We start from the raw sequence: 21,575 nt of genomic DNA on the forward strand, positions 1-21,575 counted from the left end.
TCTTTAGCTCCAGATAATTACACTTTCAATTACTCACTGACGTGCCTGAGATTTTAGAACTCAAGTTCCACTCATCTCATAGCATTTTGCTAATGTCAGTATTAACAAGTTGGACTTTATTATCCAAACAAAAATAAAGTTTTGTAATTTTTAATTATTAAAATAATACATGTTCATTAAAAATATATAAACTATATTAAAAAACACAACTGATACTGGCAATTACTTTCTTCTCAAGGATTGAGGTTTTCCTTTAACACAGTTGGTGTTATTGGGATTTTGACGGGGATTGCATTAAATCTCTGTATTGTTTTGACCATTTTAACTATGTTGATTTTTCCAATGAGTGAAATTTTACTGGTTTTATACATCAAAAGTTTATTTCTCTCTTATGCAAAATCTGTTGCTGGTTTGGGTGATTTCCCAAAACATAGAAAAGGTTCTCATGAAAAATAGCAACTAAATTAGAAAGACTATTATTTAAGTGAGTAAAAAATTCTTGTATTAGTCCAGAGAAGTGCTACCTACAATAGTTGCTACATATGACTTTTAAAATCAATTAATTAACTGGGTGAAAAAGATGAAGGGATTAAGAAAAAACTCATAGAGGCAGACAACAGTACAGTGATTACCAGAGGGAAAGGGGAATAAGGGGAGGCAGAAGAGGGTATGGAGGTGTAAATGGTGTTGGAAGGAGACTTAACTTGGGGCAGTGAACACACGGTACAATATATAGTTGATATATTATAGAAGTGTATACCTGAAACCTATATAATTTTATTAACCAATGTCACCCCAATAAATTCAATTAAAAAATAAAAGAAAAAATAAAATTTATTTTCCCAGTTCATAGCCAATGTCAAGTGCTTACAAGTCACATATGGCTGGTGGATATCATATTAAAAAGCACATTTTTAGAGTTTTTATTTATTTTATGTGATATAATTTTTGGATTTTTTTAGGTACATTTATAAGGCCCATGAGTAATGATAAAATTAATATATACCTTTCTTTTCTCTTCTTCAACCCAGACTATAGTGATTAAAATTCTTATCTTAATTTTACCTTTATACTGTTTCTAATGATTATACTTCAATTATTTAACTACAGCTTTAATAGTACATCCTGTTGTACATTAAACAGGAAAAGCTGATGAGTATGAGTTTCTGGGTTAGTGAACATTTAAAACTGATGTAAAATTGACAGCTTGGCTTAATGTAAAATTCTTGTAGTATATGTTCTTTAAGTAGCTGGCTCTGGGAGAGGCAGTATCTCCAGAGCTGGCAAGGCCCTATGATCTCAAAACACCAAAAATACAGAAAACAAAAAGGCATGATTAACACAAAACATTAAATGGTGAGTTGGCAGAGTAACTTGAAATCTCATATTTTGTTGTTGGGAATGTAAAATAGTTCAATCACTTTAGAAAACAATTTCAGATAGATATAACCATATATCTATTTTATAATCCAGTAATCCTACTCATAAGTGTTTAGCTAAGAGAAGTGAAAACACATATTCACAAAATGATTTATATTAACTTGTTCAGTGGAAATCTTATTCATAGCCTAAGGTTTGAAGCAACCCAAATGCCAATAAAGAGATAAAAACACTCCAGCCAAGATGGAGGCATAGGTAGTCACTCTGTGCCTCCTTGTGCAACCAAAACTAAGGACAAGAAGAATTTAGAAACAAACAAACAAAAAAAAACAACCAGAACTGAGAGAAATAAACTGAACAGAAGTCTGACTACCATTCATCCAAACTGGTAAGGAGGGGCGGAGTCGGAGGACTACAGAGAGGGGTTGAGGGGTCCCAGCAGGAAAAAACAGTGGCTGGCAGATGCGGACATGCAGGGCATAGACGGCAGCTGACGGACCAGTGGCAGACCCTGGGTGTGGGAGGCAATGAGCAGACCTAGTGAGGTGTGCAAGGCAGCTGGCTGTCCGCAGCCACACATTCCACGCAGACAAACTAAGCAAAAACAGGCAGCGACACAGACCAAGCAACCCAGGGACCTAGCACTGGGAAACAAAGCCTGAAGGCACCAACTGAAAACACCTGTGGGAGTTGAAGCCAGGAGATTCTCTCAGCGTCACATGAAGCTCCTTGGGGAAACACACAGAGTCCAAGAAAGTACACAAGACCACCCGCCCAGGAGCCAGCGCCAGAAGGGCCCAATTTGCTTGTGGGAAGCAGCAAAGGGGATTGAAGTCCTAGAGAGAGTGGAGCAGGCGCTATTGTGCCCTCTCAGACCCCGCCCCCACATACAACATCACAACTCAGCAACTGAGGTGCCCCGCACTGGTGAACACCTAAGGCTCTGCCCCTCATACATAACAGGCACAACCAGACCAAAGGAAAATAAAATAAAATAAAAAAGATGGCTCAACCAGAATCAAAAGCCCCAGAGCCAGTTTTTTTTTTTAAGTGACTGAGAGATAGCCAACCTATCGGATGCACAGTTCAAAGCATTGGTGATCAGGATGCTCACAGAATAGGTTGACTTTGGTCATAAATTAGATGAACAAATGCAGGCTACAATAAGAGAAATGAAGGAAAATGCACAGGGAACCAATAGTGATGGAAAGAAAATGGGGTTTCAAATCAATGGAAGGGACCAGAAGGAAAAAAGGAACAACCAAACAGAAAAGAATGAAGAAATAAGAATTTGAAAAAATGAGGAGAGGCTTAGGAACCTCCAGGACATCTTTAAACATTCCAACATCCAAATTAGAGGGGAACCAGAAAGGGAAGAGGGAAAACAAGTGGAAATGTTATTTGAACAAATAATAAAGGAGAACTTCCCCCATGTGGCAAGGGAAATAGACTTCCAGGAAGTCCAGGAAGCTCAGAGAGTCCCAAAGAGGTTGGACCCAAGTAAGAACATACCAACGCACATCATAATTACATTACCCGAGGTAAAAATGAAGGAGAGAATTCTAGAAGTAGTAAGAGATAAGGAAACAGTGATCTACAAAGGAGTTACCATCAGAATGTCAGCTGATTTCTCAAAAGAGACCTTACAGGCAAGAAGGGGCTGGAAAGAAGTATTCCAAGTCATGAAAGGCAAGGACCTATATCCAACATTGCTCTATCCAGCAAAGCTTTCATTTAGAATGGAAGGGCAGATAAAGTGCTTCTCAGATAAGGTCAAGTTAAAGGAGTTCATCATCACCAAGCCCTTATTATATGAAATGTTAAAGGGACTTATCTAAGAAAAAAAAAAGATAAAAAAAATATGAACAGTAAAAAAAGACATCAAACTCACAGTTAGTAACAACCATACCTAAAACAAAAGCAAACTAAGCAAACAAATAGAACAGGAACAGAACCACAGAAATGGAGATCACATGGAGGGTTAGCAACAGGGAAGTGGGGGGAGAAGACAGGGGGAAAAGATATAGAGAATAAGTAGCATAGACAATAGGTAGAAAATAGACGGGGGAGGGCAAGAATAGTGTGGGAAATGTGGAAGCTAAAGAACTTATGACACATGGACATGAACTAAAGGGGGGGAATGTGGGTGGGAGGGGGTGGGAGGGTGGAGGGAAGTGAAGGGGGAAAATGGGACAACTGTAATAGCATAATCAATAAAATATATTTAAAAAGAAAAAAGAGATAAAACAATAAAACCTTTGTATTATTTACATATAAAGGAATACTATTCAGTAATAAAAAAGAACAGGTGCAGAAAATGCAACAACATGAGTGAAACTTAAAATTATAATGCTAAGTTAAAAAGCCAGATAAAATACAATACATATAATATTATTCTCTTTTTTGTGGGTATCTTTTTTAATGATTTTATTTATTTATTTTTAGACAGGGGAGGGAGGGAGATAGAGAGAGAGAGAGAGAAACATCAATGTGTGGCTGCTGGGGGTCATGGCCTGCAACCCAGGCATATACCCTGGCTGGGAATCGAACCTGCAATGCTTTGGTTCGCAGCCCACGCTCAATCCACTGAGCTATGCCAGCCAGGGCTATATTATTCTATTTTTATGAAATCCAAGGAAAACCCCTGGCTGGCGTAGCTCAGTGGATTGAGCACAGGTTCGAACCAAAATGTCGCAGTTTTGATTCTCAGTCAGGGTACATGCCTGGGTTGCAGGCCATGACCCCCAGCAACCACATATTGATATTTCTCTCTCTCTCTCTCTTTTGCCCTCCCTTCCCTCTCTAAAAATAAATAAATTTTAAAAATCTAAAAAAAATCCAAGGAAAAGCAAAACAAACCTATGATGTTGGAAATTAGAAGGTAGTTGCTCACTATAGTGTTGGTTTCGGGGGAGAATGACAAGGATACAAAGCAACATTTGAGAGTGATGGAAATAATCTACATCTTGTTTGGAATAATGGTACCTTGAGAACATGCATTTTACAGAAGTTATCAATTTCAACACTTATCTGTGCATTTTAATGTATATAAATTATATTTTAAGAAATATAACCAAGAATTTGTTTTCCTGCTTGCTTATAAGTACATATAATTTTTGAAGGACACAACAGAAATCAATATCAACTCTCTGTTCTTAGATGTGAGGAGAAATGGATATATGGAGGTCTGAGATAGAAAGGAAAATTCTCATTGTACAAATTACATTTTTATTTTTAAAACATATTATATTACTTATTCAAAACTAAATACATTTAAAAAACCAAATAGAGTTAAAGCAGAATGTCTTACTTCTAATCTTGTATTTTCTACTTATCCCCATCTTTGTAATTGCACAACCATCCACACAGTTATGCCCTTCAAAGTCCCAGGAGTTATTCTTACTTCCTCACTCACCTCTTGTATCCAGTCCATTATCAAGTCTTCTTGACTATTTCTCCAAAATATATCTTTGGCAAAATTTTTTTCCTCTGTCTCTTGTTCTACCACTTAGCCTAACCTGCCATCATCTTTTGTATATAGTACTTGAAATGCTCCCTAAATGGTCTTCTTGCTTTCACTCTTTGCCCTCTATAACTCACTCTTTAATAGCAATCAGAATAATATTTTTAAAATGTAAATCAGATAATGGCACTACTCTGCTTATAACTTTCAGATATAATGAAGACCAATTGTCATTTAATCTACATCTATCCTTTTCTCTTTATCTTGCCTTAAATACGCTCCCCCCCCCCCACCACGTTTGCCCACTAGTATTTTGCTGCACACACCGGTCTGTCTGCTTCTTTCTCCTCTTTTCTACTCAGTGCACTATCACCTTCCTGCTTCATGGCCTTTTACCAGCTCTTGTTCAGACCCTCACATAGTGGGTTTATTCTAGACATTCAGATCTCAGTTGAAATGCCATCTCCTCAGAAAAGCTTCCAGCCTATCAGCCTGTTACATTTTTATCATAGTACTTAGTACTATCAGATATTTTCTCTCTGGTATGTTTGTTTATTGCCTGTTATTATGCATTAGAATGTAAAATCCCCAGAAACAAAAATCATTTTTCTTTACTTCAGTGTGGCATTCCTGATACTACACACAGTACAGACTGGTTCATGATTTTAGCTTATAAGATTGTCTAAAATGATACATTTTTCCAAGAAGAAATAAAAAGTCTTCAGTCTGAGGAATTTTTAAATTTAATTTTAAGTTTTGTGGCAAACCTTAGGAAGTAAGGTCTCTGATTATATCTATAATTATGAACAAAAATCACATTTTCAAATGTCTTTGGTGTCAATAAACACTACATCATACTTCAGGGTGGGATTTTTTGCCTCATATTTTAATTTTTTTTAAATAAATCACTTTCTTTTATTGGTTGAGTTTATTTGTCTCCAGGGCTTTATAGAATATGTATTTATATGACTGTCTTCTAATGTTCATTTCCTATTTTCCTAATATAGTCTGTATTTCTTCCTGTTCCTTAATTTCCCCTTTCTCTTAATCTGTATATTTATCTTATCTCTCTCTCATCTCCTTTTAAAGTATATTTTATTGATTATGCTATTACAATTGTCCCAATCTTTTTTCTCCTCTTCATCCCCCTTCACCCAGTACCCCCATTCCCTCCAGCATTACCCACCTCGCCTTAGTTCATGTGCATGGGTCATTCATTTAAGTTGGTTTCTCCATTTCCTATACTATTCTTAACCTCCCCCTGTCTATTTCGTACCTACCATTTATGCTTCTTATTTCCTATACCTTTCCCCCTACTCTCCCTCTTCCCCCTCCCCACTGTTCTTTCTCCATATGATCTCCATTTCCATGATTCTGAAGTTCCTGTTCTAGTTGTTAGCTTAGTTTCTTTTTCTTCTTTTTTTTAGGTTCCGTTGTGTGCTTGTTGTTATATTACTGTTCATACTTTTGATCTCCTTTATCTTAGATAAGTCCCTTTAACATTTCATATAATAAAGGGTTGGTGATGATGAAATCCCTTAACTTTACCTATCTGGGAAGCACTTTGTCTGCCCTTCCATTCTAAATGAGAGCTTTGCTGGATAGAGTAATCTTGGATGTAGGTCCTAGCCTTTCACAATTTCCAATACTTCTTTCCAGCCCCTTCTTGCCTGTAAGATTTCTTTTGAGAAATCAGCTGATAGTCTTATGGGAACTCCTTTGTAGGTAACTCTCTTCTCTTGCTGCTTCTAGGATTCTCTCCTTATCTTTAATCTTGGGCAATTTAAATATGATGTGTCTTGCTGTGTTCCTCTTTGGATCCAACGTTTTGGGGGGTCTCATAGCTTCCTGGACTTCCTAGAAGTCTATTTCCTTTGACAGATTAGGGAAGTTCTCCTTCATAATTTTTCCAAATAAGTTTTCAATTTGTTGCTCTTCCTCTTCTCCTTCTGGCATCCCTATGATTCAGATGTTGGAACATTTAAAATTGTCTCAGAGGTTCCTAAGCATCTCCTCATTTTTTTTTTGAATTCTTGTTTCTTCTTTCTCTTCTGGTTGATGTTTATTTCTTCCTTCTTTTCCAAATCATTTATTTGAGTTCCTGTTTCCTTACCTTCACTGTTGGTTCCCTGTATATTTTTCTTTATTTCACTTTATATAGCCTTTACTTTCCTTCCTTTATTTTGCAGCCATACTCAATGATTTCTACGAGCATTGCGATTACCAGTGTTTAGAACTCTGCATCTGATAGTTTGGTTATCTACTTGTCATTTAGTTCTTTTTTTGGAGTTTGTTCTGTTCTTTCATTTTGGCCATATTTCTTTGTTCTGTCGCACCTGTTACATTGTAAGGGGTGGAGCCTTAGGTATTCACCAGGGTGCAGCAACCTACTCCACTACATTGTGACTCTGTATGTGGGGGAGAGGAAACAATACTGATTGCTCAGCTCATTCCCTACTTCAAGAGACTGGCACTGTCTCCCATCACCAAAACTCTCAAAGGTATTTACAGCCAGAGGTTCTGAGGCTTTATTTTCACTGTGCTGGAACACTGAGCTGCATGGTCTGTTTCACATCCCAGTTGTTCCTCCCAGTTTATCTTCATGTGAATGTGAGGCTGCCCAGTACACCAGACGCTGCCTAACTTACCAGATTTTCCAGCCACTGCCTTGACTCATGTTCTCTCTGCCCTGGCTTCCCATCACCACCAGTCCTCTCAGTCATAATGAATGTTTGTTCTTTAACTCTTCAGTTGTTGGACTTCCATGCAGTTCTACTTTCTTCCAGTTCTGGGTGTTTTTTTTAATTGTTTGCTTCCTTCTTTTGGTTGTGCAAGGAGGTGAAGCATACCTATGCCTCCATCTTGGCCATATGGCTCTCATTCTTTCCATTTGCAACTCCTACTTCTCTTTCTATGAACTGGATATGAATTAGAATGAAATGTGTTTGATTATGTATTTTAAAAACTTTATATTATTAAGTGGGATTCATTGCAGGGATGCAAGGATGGTACAATATTCGCAAATCAGTAAATGTAATACATCACATAAACAAAAGCAAAGACAAAAACCACATGATCATATCAACAGATGCAGAAAAAAGCATTTTATAAGGTACAACACCCATTTATGATAAAAACACTCAGCAAAGTGGGAATAGAGGGAGCATTCCTCAACATAATAAAGGCCATACATGAGAGACCTACAGCCAACATCATTCTCAATGGGCAAAAATTAAAATCTTTTCCACTAAGATCAGGAACAAGACAAGGATGTCCACTTTCACCACTTCTATTCAATATAATGTTGGAAGTTTTAGCCACAGCAATCAGACAGGAAAAGGAAATAAAAGGCATCCAAATCGGAAAGGAGGAAACAAAACTGTCACTGTTTGCAGATGACATGATAGTGTACATAGAAAATCCTATAGGCTCCACCAAAAAACTGCTTGACCTAATAAATTAATTTGGCAAAACAGCGGGATACAAAGTCAATATCCAGAAATCAAAGGCATTTCTGTACACCAACAATGAAACAGCAGAAGCAGAAAATCAAGGAAAAAATCCCATCCAATATAGCAAAAAGAAAAATAAAATACTTAGGAATAAACCTAACCAAAGAGGTAAAAGACTTGTATTTAGAAAACTACATAACACTGAGGAAACGAATCAAGGAAAACACAAACAAATGGAAACATATACCGTGTTCATGCAGTGGAAGAATAATATCATCAAAATGTCCATACTACCCAAAGCAATTTACACATTCAATGCAATTCCTATTAAAATACCAATGGCATATTTCACAGACATAGAACAAACACTTCAAAAATTTATATGGAATCCTAAATGACCCCAAATAGCTGCTGCAATTCTGAGAAAGAAGAGTAAAGTGGGAGGGATCACAATACCTGACACTAAACTATACTACAAAGCCACTGTAATCAAAACAGCCTGGTACTGGCATAAAAACAGGCACATAGACCAATGGAACAGAACAGAGAGCCCAGAAATAAGCCCAAGTCTCTATGGTCAATGAATATTTGACAAAGGAGGCAGCAACATAAAATGGAGTAAAAACAGCCTCTTCAACAAATGTTGTTGGGAGAACTGGACAGCCACGGGCAAAAAAATGAAACTTCAGCACCAACTTACACCATATACAAAAAAAAAAATTCAAGGTGGATAAAGGACTTAAATATAAAACATGACACCATTAAAGTCCTAGAGGAGAACGTAGGTAGGAAAATCTCAGATATTTCACGCAGAAACTTTTTCACTGACTTGTCTCCTAGAGCAAGGGACATAAAGGAAAGAATAAACAAATGGGACCTCATCAAAATTAAAAGCTTCTGCACAGGTAAAGAAAACAGTACCAAAATTAAAAGAGAACCAACTGTATGGGAAAACATATTTGTCAATGATACCTCAGACAAGGATTTAACCTCCGAAATATATAAAGAACTTACACAATTCCACTCTAAGAAGACAAGCAACCCAATTAAAAAATGGGCAAAGGACTTGAACAGACACTTCTCCAAGGAGGACACACAGAGGATTCAGAGACACATGAAAAGATGCTCAATATCGCTAGTTATCAGAGAGATGCAAATTAAAGCCTCAATGAGATACCACTTCACACCAGTGAGAATGGCTATCATAAACAAAGCAACAAACAACAAGTGTTGGAGAGGTTGTGAGGAAAGGGGGACCCTAGTGCACTGTTGGTGGGATGGCAGACTGGTACAACCACTATGAAAAACAGTATGGAACTTCCTCAGAAAACTAAAAATGGATCTTCTTTTGACCCAGCAATTCCACTGCTGGGATTATATCCTAAGAACACTGAAACACCAATCCAAAAGAACCTATGTACCCCATAGCAGCACAATTTACAATAGCTAGGTGCTGGAAGCAACTTAGGTGCCCATCAGTAAATGAATGGATCAAAAAACTATGGCACATTTACACAATGGAATTCTATTCAGCAGAATGAAAGAAGGAGCTCCGACCCTTTGCAACAACTTGGATGGAGCTGGAAAGCATTATGCTAAGCAAAACAAACCAGGCAGTGAAAGACAAATACTATATGATTGATATCTACTAAAATTTAAATTGTTTCCTTCTACCACATCATTTTGAACAATTTTCTTCCCTTTAAAATTATTTAACTGAAAAATAATAGTTCCTCTTCATTGCTTTAGCAGAGCAAAAGAGACAATTATTCCTAAAAGGAAAAAGAACAAGTACCAAGGCTGCAATAAGGTCTACTTAGGAGGACATCTGCCCTACAGGAATTGTCACACTTACAACATGCAGTTCTTTTTTCCTAAGAAGGACTATGTAAATGAGTCTGTGTGAGCATCATTTATTTTCTTTTTGCCTATCTCTTCATCACCAGCAATATGTTGAATCTAACATTTTACCACCTACTTGACCACTTTGTTTCCTTTCTTGACATATCAATGATTTCTTGTCAATTATACTATTTTTCTCTTTTTGAATTATAGTGTAAAACATAAAATCACCTTCCTTGACTTTCCACTCAGACCCAAGAAACATGCTTGACATTCCATCATCCCTGCCACTGATGGAATGCTGATTTTACAACCCCCATGTGACACAATGTCTTTTTAACTGATACATACAGGGTCTGATAGAATAAGTGCCAGATGAGTATGGTTGGCTAGTTAATAATATGGTTGTGATCATTTATATTTTAATTTGAACATTTATCTTAAATATCATATGGTATGCTTGAGTGTGCTTCTGTTATGTTATAGAATTACATGCTTATGATTTTGTAATAAAAGATTCTGTAATAAAAAAGAACATTATTCATATCAGACCCTGTATTTGTATATTTTTACCTAACAGACTGCTAATCTAATTTTTTGACTACATCTTGTTAGTATTCTAATAATTCCCATTGAAAGTGTTTTATAGCTTTGATGGCCTTCAAATCCCAAGGGATATCCTCCTTGCATCACAAATTGGTTGTGTATTTCAAAATGTAAGAGGATTGATTGTCTGTGAGAAAAGATATGTAAGAACAAGACAGGAATAACCAGTGAGTGTCCCTTTCATTAGGAGGTGATGCCTGCTGTGTGAGAGCAGTGTTAGACTGCTGAGGCAAGAGAGGAAGAAGCTAGGATAATTCCTATGCCTGCAGAATGGGGAAACTGAGGTAAGACAATAAAAGCAAGCTCAGCAATTTGGCCAATTCACAGACAGATAGTGAAGCCTGAGATCTTGTCTTCCCTAACCAAGGACACTTGAGAACAAATGGTTTATACCTCTCCTCCCTGAACACAAAATAAATAGCTTAAATTACTCTGGATTTAAGATGATTTAGAGAACAGAGACCCAATTAATGCCATTTGTGCCAGCCAAATGAAAGGATGGATGACCTTCAGGGAACAAATGACAAAAACTCAATTAGAGTCACACAGATAAAAATAAACCCACAGACCCAAGATAAAAATAAAACAGTAAAGCCAACCAAAGAAGAATCCCAAACTCTCCCTTACAATCATTTTGATTCACCAGCATATTAAAAACACACCTGGAAAGCTGATGAATAATCTGCTGAAGCCCTCCCTTAAGAATCTCTTTGGCAGAGGAAAGATAAAAACCCTCAAGACAAAGGATATCAGGGTGGGCTCACTCTCAAGCACAACCATGCCTCTTCTAGGGCATGAAATTTTTACTTTCCCCTATACTCTAAGGGTTCCCATGAGACTTGCAACCAAGGGAGAAGTGGGCAGTTGCAGCTCATCCAGGGCTTACCTCTTGAGCATGTCTCCAAGGCCCCCTTTTGCTCTGACTTTCCAGTGAGCTAAAAGCAACCTCACCTTGGATCACTTCTGTCACTGAGACTCAACTTCCCAGTGAGCTAACAGCAGGGTGTCTTGGATGATTCCTTTCCTATAAAGTTTCTAGGAAGCTAAAGCAGTGCACTGCCTAAGCTCTCTCCTGTTGCTTCTTCTGTCCTCTGTCTTGCTTTTGTTTCATGGCCACCAGTTTTAATAAATTTACTGTCAAAATCACCTGGACTTGTTTTGTAAAGTCTTTCCTTTGTCAAGACAAGAACATATGCACTACAGGCCAGCCTGAAGAAAACCTGCTCTGGGTGCCATCACCTTCTGGTAACACTGCTAGAAAGGTAAACACCTTTGCCATTCTTTATATTTATAAGAAACAAACAAAAGAAGAAAGAATGGAAATATATCACAACTCTTCAAGTGAGATATCTGTTCTTTTGGAATGAAATGGTCATGATTACAGTAGAAAGGGGTCAATATATGAGGTCTGAATTCAGCAATATAGCAGCACCTTTTATCTGCTCCTGGTAATGCAGCTCCAGTTCCACCTGATAGTTTTACAAGTGCTTTATTGGGGATATAGAAAGCCTTTATTCAAATACCAATTGTCTTGGAGATTGGTATTACTACTTGGTCTTAATATATATATATCATATTAACTAAAAGAAGTGAGGGATGTTACATGATAATAAATCCCACCTGTTAAAGAGTCTGTAGAACAGAAATACATGACAGGAAATAAAACACAAAGCACAGTTGGAAGAGCCTTCAACTTTTAACCTTACTGCTGCTTAAAAGTTTCTTCTATGCCCGACAGGCAGTCTCGATGTTTGAAAGAGTGTGAAATAACCATCAGTATAACATGTTGAAGATGCACACTACTCAGGAGTAAGTAGAGAGAGATTCCTGGCTTACTTGTCTCACAGCAGGTTTTATGCAGAGAAGGAATGATAAATGTTGAAGCCAATGGATATCTGAGTAAGAAGGAAGGGAGAAAGGAAGGAAAGAAGGGAGGAAGAGACAGAGAGGGAGAGAGAAGGATGGAGAAACAGAGAGAGAGAGAGCATAAAGGGAACAGAAAAGCTAATTGGATGGTGCCATTTGTAAACTTTTATGCTTCAGTTTCACTAGGAAAAAATGTGTGTGCTGGTCATGTGTGTGTGTACATGCATGTGTTTATACTCACATGTATGTGCCTTTGTGATAGAAAACACTGTTTTCATATTTCCTCATTTGAACTGTACATGCAAACCTCTGTTATTAGTATATTTGGGCTGGGACACACAAAAAGCAGATATTCTGGTGTTTTCAATAGACATGTCACTGTAAAGAATTTTTGATTTGAGACTTTGTTTTTCTTTCCATCTCTTCTCTTTCATTCTGTCTCCCTTTACAGTTAGAGTGAGTGGACCCTTTTCTGCCCTCCTCTGTGTGCTCCATATTCCACAACACTGCTGAAAACCAAGTGTGCCATGTGGCTGAAAGTGTGTGAAATATTGTTTTATATTTTGTTTTAGTTCAAGAGTCTTGAAGCTTTTAAAACTTTTCATCTCAAGAAACAGTCATATTGTGCCTGCACAAGCAATGTATTTTATTTGTATATTTTATAATCAATTATACTCATTGCTTCTATCTAAACTGTAGAACTTTCTAAAAAACTTTTAAGAAATAGGTATAATAATATATGTGCAGCAATTTACCATCATTTTCTTTTTTTGCATGTACTATAAAGTCTTTAATACAATGACTATCAGATCAGAATTCAAAAGTGATTTTTACAAATGCTGGTATCTAATTGTGTCTTAAAACAATGTTGATATCTAAATGTACATACCTGATAAAAAGGGAATCTGAATTTCTAAGATAATTTAGCAAATACATTATTTTATATTAATACCCTTGTTTCCAATTAGTAACAAGGAATATTCCTAGGGAAATATGTCAATTTAATTGTCTAGAGTGTTTTTGGCTTATGATCATAAACTAATATATAAAGAGATATTAAGAAAGTTATATATTGAGGTTATTTTGCATATAACAATTTATTTATTTATTTATCTATTTATCTATTTATTAATGTTGTTCAAGTACAGTTGTCTCCAGTTTTTGGCCACCACACCCTCTTGCTCCACCGATGCCCACCTCCCTCCCTTGAACCTACCCGCTTTGGCTTTTTCCATGTGTACATTATGCATGTTCCCTGATGGTCCTTCCTGTGTTTTCCTCATTATCCCTCTCCCCCATTCCCTGTGGTTACTGTCAGTTTGTTCTTTATTTCAAGATCTCTGGTTATATTCTAATCCATAAGACAAACAAGCAAGAAATATGTAACTATTATTATTTCTATACCTATGAATTTTTTATAATATTTGATGGATGAGCACATTCCCAATTTGGAGACCACTAATGTACAGATCAGTCTCAGATCTTAATCTCTCCAGAATGATCAGGATTTTTTTATTGAAACTTGGTTGATAGGTTGATATTCTTTTTTTAATTTAAATTATTTTATTGTTGTTCAATTACAGTTGTTGGTGTATTCTCACCCTGCATCCACCCCTTGCCAACCCAACCCCTTCCCTTGCTTCCACCCTCCCCCTTGCTTTTGTCCATGTAGTTCCTGAAAACCTTTCTCCCCACTATCCCCTTCCCCATCCCCTATGGCTATTGTTAGATTGTTCTTAATTTCAATGAATATGGTTATATTTTGCTTGCTTTTTTCTTTTGTTGATTATGTTCCAGTTGAAGTTGAGATCAAATGGTATTTGCCCCTCACTGCCTGGCTTATTTCACTTAGCATAATCCTCTCCAGTTCCATGCATGGTGTTGTAAAGGGTAGAAACTCCTTTCTCTTTGCTGCCCATAATTCCATTCTGTAAATGTACCATAGTTTTTTGATCCACTCATTTGCTGATGGGTACTTAGGTTGCTTCCAGCACTTGGCTAATGTAAATTGTGCTGCTATGAACATTGGGGTGCATAAGTTCTTTTGGATTGGTGTTTCAGGGATCTTAGGGTATAATCTCAGCATCAGAATTGCTGGGTCAAAAGGCAGTTCCACTTTTAGTTTTCTGAGAAAATTCCATACTATTTCCACAGTGTCTGAACCAGTCTACATTCCCACCAACAGTGCACTAGATTTCCCTTTTCTCTACATTCTCTCCAACACTTGCTTGTTGATTTGTTTATGTTGGGCATTCTGATGGGTGTGAGGTAGTGTCTCACTGTGGTTTTAATATGCATTTCTCTGAAGTCTAGTGATCTTTTCATGTATCTCTGGGCCCTCTGTATGTCCTTCTTGGAGAAGTGTCTGTTCACGTCTTTTGCCCATTTTTTAATTTGGTTTTTTAATGCACTCCTGGAGTGGAGTCATGTGAGTTCTTTATATATTTTGGAGATCAAACCCTTGTCCAAGGTATCATTGGCAAATATATGTACCTGTACAGTTGGCTCCTTTTTCATTTCAATGTTGTTTTCTTTAGCCATGCAGAAACTTTTTAATTTGATGTAGTCACATTTGTTTATTCTTTCCTTTATGTCCCTTGCTTTAGGGGACATATCAGTAGAGATGTTGCTGCATGAGATTTTTTGGTCAATTTTTTCCTCTAGGACTTTCATGGTGTAACAAGTTATATTTAAGTCTTTTATCCACCTTGAATTTATTTTTGTTTATGGTGTAAGCTGGTGATCAAGTTTCAGTTTTTTCCATGTAGCTGTCCAGATCTCCCAACACCATTTGTTATAGAGGCTATTTTTACTCCATTTTAGGTTGCTGCACCCTTTGTCAAATATCAATTGACCATAGAGACTTGGGTTTATTTCTGGGCTCTCTATTCTGTCCATTGGTTTGTGTGCCTGTTTTTATGCCAGTACCAGGCTGTTTTGATTAAAGTGGCCTTGTAATATAGTTTGATAATGAGGTATTGTGATTTCTCCTGTTTTGTTCTTCTTTCTCATAATTGCTGCATCTATTCAAGGGCACTTATGATTCTATATAAATTTCTGAAATGTTTGTTTTATATCTGTGAAATATGTTATGGGTACTTTAATAGGGATTGCATTGAATCTGTAAATTGCTTTGGGTAGAATGGACATTTCGATGATCTTAATTCTTCCATTCCATGAGCATAGTACATGCTTCCATTTGTCTGTGTCTTCCTTGATTTCTTTCTTCAGTGTTGTATAGTTGTCTGAGTACAAGTCTTTTACCTCCTTGGTTAGGTTTATTCCTAGGTACTTTACTTTCTTGTTGATATATCAAATGGGATTTCCCCCCTGATTTCTGTTTCTGATTTTTCATTGTTGGTATACAAAGATGCCCTAGATTTCTGAGTATTGGCTTTGTATCTGTCTGTTTTGCCAAACTCATTTATTAGATCGAGTAGTTTTTGGTGGTATCTATAGGATTTTCTTGTACACTATCATGTCATCTGCAAAAAGTGAGAGTTGTGTTTCCTCCTTTCCAATTGGGATGCCTTTTATTTCTTTTTCTTGTCCGATTGCTGTCGCATGGACTTCCAGTAATATGTTGAATAGGAGTGGTGAAGTGGGCACCTTTGTCTTGTTCCTGATCTTAGTGGGAAAGCTCTAAGTTTTGTCCATTGAGTATGATATTGGCTGCAGGTCTGTCATACATGGCCTTTGTTATGTTGATGAATGTTCCCTCTATTCCCACTTTGGTGAGTGTTTTTATCATAAATGGGTGCTGTATCTTATCAAATGCTTTTTCTGCACCTATAGATATGATCATGTGATTTTTGTCTTTCGTTTTGTTTATGTGGTGTATTATGTTTATTGATTTGCGAATATTGTACCACCGTCGCACCCCTTGGATTAATCCTGCTTGGTATGGTGTATGATCTTTGATATTCTATAGAAAAAAATGATATAGTTCAAGTAAGTACAGTTTTCTCTTTTTAGCTTTTTAGGTCAACATTTCTAAGATATTATATAATTTTCATTCCGTAAATGTTCAAATTTCTGTATTGTTTCATAGTTCAATAACTTTTAATAAATAAAGTCTTGTAGCAGCACAATAAAGATATAGCACATATCTGTCATCATAGAAACCTCTGTCCCTGGCTGGCATAGCTCAGTGGATTGAGCGTGGGCTGCGAACCAAAGTGTCGCAGGTTCAATTCCCAGCCACGGTACATGCCTGGGTTGCAGGCCATAACCCCGAGCAACCGCACATCGATGTTTCTCTCTCTCTCTATCTCCCTCCCTTCCCTCTCTACAAATAAATAAATAAAATCTTCTAAAAAAAACCCTCTGTCATTTCTCCTTGCTGTCAATCCCCATGTCACCCCCATTCAAATAAAAGATCTGCAGAGCTTGATAACTGTGGTTAAGATTTTTCTCAATCAGAAAAAGTTTCATATGCCTAATGCAAATTGTAAGCCCAGGAAAGAGGCTTTCTAGACTCCCACATGAGGGAACATAAATAAGAAGCACAATAATGAAGCATAAAAATAGTATTTGAAAGCTATAAAATGTAGAAAAATAAAGGTTTTTTTAGGTTGTAGGAGAATGAGGGCATAATACAGTTGTGTCATAAACCAGTTTTAGTTAGAAAAGAACTTGATGTGGATGGAGAAGATGGAAATAAACTCTCTATTCCTTAATATTCTGTAGGCAGAGGAGATGGAGATTGCAAATAGCACAGTGGTGAAAGAATTCATCTTCCTTGGTCTGACTCAGTCTAGAAATACTCAACTCCTGGTCTTTGTGCTCATCTTGATTTTCTACCTCATCATCCTCCCTGGGAATTTCCTCATCATTCTAACCATCAGATTAGACCCTGGCCTCTCAGCACCCCTCTACTTCTTTCTGGGAAACCTGGCCTTTATCGATGTATCCTATGCCTTCATTGTGGCTCCCAGGATGCTGGCAGACTTCCTCTCTGAGAAGAAGGTCATCTCCTACAAGGGCTGCATCACTCAGCTCTTTTTCTTGCACTTTGTTGGAGGAGGTGAGGGGTTGCTTCTTGTTGTAATGGCTTTTGACCGCTACATTGCCATCTGTCGTCCTTTACACTATTCAGCTGTCATGAACCCTAGAGCCTGCCACACCTTTCTGTTGGCTCTGTGGCTTGGAGGCTTTGTTCACTCCATCATCCAGGTGGCCCTCATCCTCCACTTGCCCTTCTGTGGTCCAAACCAGCTGGATAACTTCTTCTGTGATGTGCCACAGGTCATCAAACTGGCCTGCACAGACACCTTTGTGGTGGAGCTCCTGATGGTCTTCAACAGTGGCCTGCTCATTCTCCTGTGCTTCCTGGGACTTTTGTCTTCCTATGCAGTCATTTTCTGTCATGTACGTGGGTCATCTTCTGAGGGGAAGAACAAGGCCCTGTCCACATGTACCACCCATGTCATTATTATACTGATCATGTTTGGACCTGCCATCTTCATCTATACTCGCCCCTTTAGGGCCTTACCAGTGGACAAGGTGGTTTCCTTTTTCCACACAGTGATCTTACCTTTGTGGAATCCTGTGATTTATACTCTTCGAAACCAGGAAGTAAAATGTGCTATGAGGAGATTATTGAGATGGCATGTAGTATGCTGAATGGATTTTACAAGTTAAGATGGGGAACGTTGGCTGCTAGTCATTAACAAATATGGTTTTTCATTGATTTCCTTTCATTTGTCAGGCATTATTGTAGGCAATGAGGGACAGTTATGCATAACTAGAGAAAAAACTTAATGTATTTAAATTATCTCAAGGAAATACTAGACTGGTTGATATAGAATGGGTAATTCAGGGGTTACATTTTACCTGACTATAGTGGTTGAATCACTAAGGTCTTTTCGCCTAAGATAAGAAGTTTTATTCTGTCACCCCAATAAATACAATAAAAATAAATTTTAAAAGAAGTTTTTTCTATTCTAATTATAATAAGAGTTTATTTAAGCAAGAAATTCACTCATTTACAATTGTTTTTTCTATGGTTTAGAGTAATAGCATCAGATTCTGGGCAGAGATCAATAGCTGCAAAACATCAGTAAGACCAAAATGTTATATGCTGACCTATATGTATATATACATGTATATATTTTACTCCCTTGCCCAAATTTGGTAGAGGGATAAGAATGGAAGATTAATGATTTTATAGAAAAATATGATGAATTTATTTTATTGATCTTTTTCAGAACTGTGATTACTATTAATGGATTTTTACAAACTCTTCCTCGATGTTGAAATTTGCCTTCAGTAATTTCTTTCTGATTATGATAGTGATAGTTCATTAGTACTACAGACTTTATTGGAGATTACATTAATCAATCTAGTTATTTTAATGCAATTGGTTTAATGTAGGAAATTAGGTACTTATAAAGTCTTGTAAGGGGTATAAAATCATTCTCTATGCTAGATATCCAGATAATTATTAAACAAACCCACATAACTATCAATAAAACTAACCTGTCCAGTGACCTATACCTGCAATAGTCAAGAGACTGGAAAAACAGGAAGTTATTTGCTAGCTCCTGACTGAAGGAATACATCAGTAAGCCATGGTCTGGGATCAGGAGAATGATATGCCTTTCACGTTATTGCCTCTATCCAATTCATTTTTTTTTCTAAATTCAAGTTTTGATATAAAGTCTAGAGGCAAATATCCTAGAAGAATGTGTTTGTGTATTGACAGCTTCTTTGGAAAGCAAAATAACGTAATACATAGGGGTAAAATATAGGGTTATAGTTTTACAATCTTATAGGTGAGAAATGTCCACGAGGTGTAACATAAAAATAGAAAATTTAAAAAGTACATTTGACATGTTAAAAATATATGTGTAGGCAAAAGGTATAAAATTGATGAAAATCTGCCCACCACATGTGATTGTGCGGTTATTTTCTGCACAGTAATGGAAGTTTTCAAGGAAATTGAATTAAATGTTCCTTTCCTACAACATGATGGTGCAAAGGAGCATCTATACATGAATATTAAAATTAAGAAGCTATTAATTGAGAGAGTCAATAAAAATGATAAAATGTTAATTCACTTAATACGTTAAGACTTTTAACAAGTGCCCTGGCTGGGTGGCTTGGTTGGTTGGAGTATCATTCTGTACACCAACATGTTGCAGGTTCAATTCCTGGTTAAGGCACATACCTAGGTTGTGGGTACAATCCCTGCTTGTGGTGTGTACTGGAGGCAACCAATTGATGTTTTCTCTCACATCAATGTTCCTAACCCCTCTGAAAGCAATGAGACATGTCCTTGGGTGAGGATTATGAAACAACAACCATAAGAATAAAGATCACTGATTCTGGTTAGTTTGTAGAAGATTATTGCTCATGTATTATCAACAATAAGAAAAATAGGAAATAAAAAGTACACTTTTCTACAAGGCTATCAAAGGGTGGATGAAGCAAGGAAGCCTTATTGTTCTGAGCTCCAGAGAGAGGGAAGACATGTGTAGAGGAGCAGAGATCTATGGCAGCTTCCATATATGTGGGCAAGTATGTAGTCTGGATATGGGCACATGGAAAAGTAATCCTGCCATAGTAGTGAGGGACAAATACCATATGATCTCAACTTTAATGGGAGCATAATCTACAAAAGAAAATAGCAAACAGAATACAACCAGAGACATTGAAATTAAGAACAATCTAACAGTAGGCAGAGGGGAAGCGGGGAGAGGACATTAGGGAGGAGGGCTTTCAGGGACTACTATAAAGGACACATGGACAAAACCAAGGGGGAGGGTGGAAGCAAGGGATGGGGGTGGGTTTGGATGGGGTGGGGGTTAGTGGTGGCAAGAAAATGCAGACAACTGTAATCGAAGAACAATTAAGTAATTAAAAAAATAAAAAAGAATATATGAAGAAAAAATAGAAAAGTAATCCTGCCATAGATTGAGATATTGCTTGACAAAGGAAACAAGCTGAGCTTTTAGTTGCAAATGGGATGTAGAAAGGTTAAAATTTAACAAAGCTCCAAACACCAATAAATAGCTCACCTATAAAATTTTCTCCATTCCACCCCCACCCCGCATCTATATCAGTCATTTGCTCAGGAAAGAAGTAGTGGAGCAAGAAATGAACATCAGAGGGAATTTGCATTTCAGACATTGCTGTATTGCTTGACTGTTGGCATCTACAGAGTTGAAATGAAATCTAAGGGAAACAAAGTTATCTAGTGACTCAAAACCTTCTCAGCTGCAAATACTGACAAGATCAAAGGTAACAATTCCTTGGTGGCAGTTGGCAGATGTTGGCAGTAAAAGTAATCTGAGCAGAATTCAATATAATTAAACATGATTCCAAGTCCCATCTCAACTAGACATTGAAGGAATTTGAATGATTTGATTCTCATTTTAATTTCAGGTCAGAAGAAAAGAATTTAACTCTCTGAAAAACTATGCAAAATAAAATGAAATATTTTCATTTTCCACTAAACTGTTAATAGTGTCAAAATATGATTTAAAACATTAGAATCTATGACAGAAAAATACTGATAGATAAAGACTATCAGTTGAACCATATAATGGTATTGTCAGACAGAGTCTTTAGAAAAGTATTGTATATGCATTTAATATGATAAGTGGATAAGGGCATAAGGATTTCAGGAGAGAAGTGCAAACCCTAAATATAAATGGACATGCTAAAACTGAAAAGAACAATATTTGAAAGAAGAAACTGGGATGAATTGGCAGATCGTGTTACAGAGAAGGACCTGTATTTCTAGACTCCTAGAACCAAAAGACCTGGTTCTTTTTCTAGTAGAATGGTATTAGAAATCATGGTATGACTGCTAGGTGTGTTTCTTGCTAGTGGGGTGTCATTATTCTAGGCCCTCTCCTAAACATGTGAGAGAATATATGTGTGTATACTAACCTTCACATGTACCCATATCTAAAAATCTGTCTGTAACAATCTATATTAATACATAGATTCACACTGAT

At 37.0% G+C, this 21,575-nt stretch overlaps 1 protein-coding gene across 1 annotated transcript; it reads left to right on the forward strand.

The window, feature by feature from the left end:
• The first annotated feature begins 17,295 nt into the window (after positions 1 to 17,295).
• LOC114490345 (olfactory receptor 4N4-like) lies at positions 17,296 to 18,831 on the forward strand. The gene has a single exon (XM_028504326.2). It carries the CDS (start codon positions 17,308 to 17,310, stop codon positions 18,232 to 18,234), a length of 927 nt encoding a protein of 308 aa, XP_028360127.1. The 5' UTR covers positions 17,296 to 17,307; the 3' UTR covers positions 18,235 to 18,831.
• The last annotated feature ends 2,744 nt before the right edge of the window (positions 18,832 to 21,575 follow it).

Source organism: Phyllostomus discolor, chromosome 1 (assembly GCF_004126475.2).
Source record: "Phyllostomus discolor isolate MPI-MPIP mPhyDis1 chromosome 1, mPhyDis1.pri.v3, whole genome shotgun sequence".
Lineage (NCBI taxonomy): Eukaryota > Metazoa > Chordata > Mammalia > Chiroptera > Phyllostomidae > Phyllostomus > Phyllostomus discolor.

Bases quoted from the DNA above. Each gene is read 5' to 3' on its own strand.
- LOC114490345 (XM_028504326.2), top strand. From the start codon at position 17,308: ATGGAGATTGCAAATAGCACAGTGGTGAAAGAATTCATCTTCCTTGGT.